This window comes from Perkinsus marinus (assembly GCF_000006405.1).
Source record: "Perkinsus marinus ATCC 50983 genomic scaffold scf_1104296970072, whole genome shotgun sequence".
Taxonomy (NCBI): Eukaryota; Perkinsozoa; order Perkinsida; family Perkinsidae; genus Perkinsus; species Perkinsus marinus.
The window spans coordinates 6,683-8,378 of NW_003202581.1; the positions used below are offsets into that span (position 1 = coordinate 6,683).

At 48.3% G+C, this 1,696-nt stretch overlaps 1 protein-coding gene across 1 annotated transcript; it reads left to right on the forward strand.

Annotated features, from left to right (window-relative positions):
* Positions 1–502: 502 nt before the first annotated feature.
* Pmar_PMAR026840 (hypothetical protein) lies at positions 503–1,381 on the forward strand (the record flags this gene model as incomplete). The annotated part of the gene is made up of 5 exons (XM_002767750.1): positions 503–682; positions 719–792; positions 898–1,003; positions 1,069–1,248; positions 1,295–1,381. 5 exons carry the CDS (start codon positions 503–505, stop codon positions 1,379–1,381), a joined length of 627 nt encoding a protein of 208 aa, XP_002767796.1.
* Positions 1,382–1,696: the final 315 nt, after the last annotated feature.

Below are 1,696 nucleotides of genomic sequence, written 5' to 3' on the forward strand. Positions count from 1 at the left end.
AGTGTCTCGAGCATAATCCATTTCCGCCCATTGGGGTCATCACTGTCGGCACGAAGACCAACGGTGAGGGCATAAGCTGTTATTAGTAAACCAACAGCCACTTTGAACTCAATCCTGTCGACTATACCCTCTGGACCACGGTCGGATTTCTATAACGAATAAGCTGTTCTCTCTATCTTTATCTACCTCCCACCTTTCGAGGAGCTACATCAAAGCCTCGAGACTTATTCTCCGCCCCATCACGATCCCGGGGGAATTTTCCCATCGATGAACGCCCGGCTGGATCGGCAGTTGAGGGGTGCGTCACATTTGCCATGGTCAGAGTGGGACCATGACTGAGATATGCTCAATCAGTGCCGGGAGCCACGCCTCGAAGGTTAAACGACTTCAGTGGCGCCCTCACGATATCTTGCGTTCTCAAAAAAATCCCACTGCCCAGATCAGAGCTTCGTTTCAGAATACTTAGATTCAACTGGTCAGTCTTTCTGGCTCGGTATCCTAAATGGGAAAACCAAAGACACGAGCGGACCATGCCGCAGCCCGTGAGAGAAAGGAAGAGAAGCGAGCAAGGAAAGCTGAGGCTATGCAGAAGGATGCTCAACAGGTGCCTTTCGAATCCTCTGTACATGGGTGCTTCGACCAATGGGATATCGATATCGATGGATATCGATCGGATCTGATCGTACCAATGGGGATAGGAGCGCTCGTTGTTGGTCAGATTTCGGATAGTATCAGGAGGCAGTATTATGATGCGGAAAAGGCTTATATCAAAATGAACGAACAGGTGGAGAAGTAAGCGGATAAATTCGGGACAAGACGCCTCTGTATTGGCAAGCAACGATGGCAGTATGCTCGGTCTGTTGGCATCTACTTATCGTGATCGTCGTTTGTTTCCAGATTGAATGCCCGCATAATGTACGAGATGCGAGAAAAAAGGCTGGCGGAGCTTTCGAAGAAGCATCTGGCCGAGTTTCAGGAGATCGATGATGGGATGCCCACGATCGTAGGCTCTAGTGCTGCCTGATCGCAACCCTTGGAGGTAGATAGTCGGATCAGTGATCATCTCAGGACCCGACATGTGTCGACGAGGTCAATCGCGTGCGCTTCTTTCGACCAAGTGGTCGGATGTTCGTCCTGAGCGACCGGAAGGAAATGTTAGATTCAGCCGAATCAATGATCAAGGATTGTGAAGAGTTGATTCCAAAGCTCAAAGGTATTCATGACAGGTTCGTTGAGAAACAGAATGAGGTGCGTCTCTCCACACTGGACACGTTCACGATCGTATTACTGGCAGGCGAAGCGCAATGTCCAAGATATACTTGAGATGGTTCAAAAACTAGGCGGACGCGCTGTAGATAAGAGTGATTCGGCACCCACGTGATGAATTAGTCGATAGTTGGGAACACATGTATTAGGTTGATGATTGGTATCTCATTTGTATGTCTGTTGTGTTCTTCCATGCGACGCATTTCTGCCTGTTAATTGAAGTGTAGTATATGGCTCGTGGAGAAGTGTTGATATCATTACTGTCCAACCGAGTGATAGTGCAACTTCGTGAGGTTGAACACTTACCACTTACGGGTTCTCTGACATATATTTATTTCGAGGTTCTGTGGCACAACGGTAGCGCATCTGACTCTATATCCGTCAGGGGCACCTCAGAAATTTTCAATCATCGATTCACTGACCACTTGGA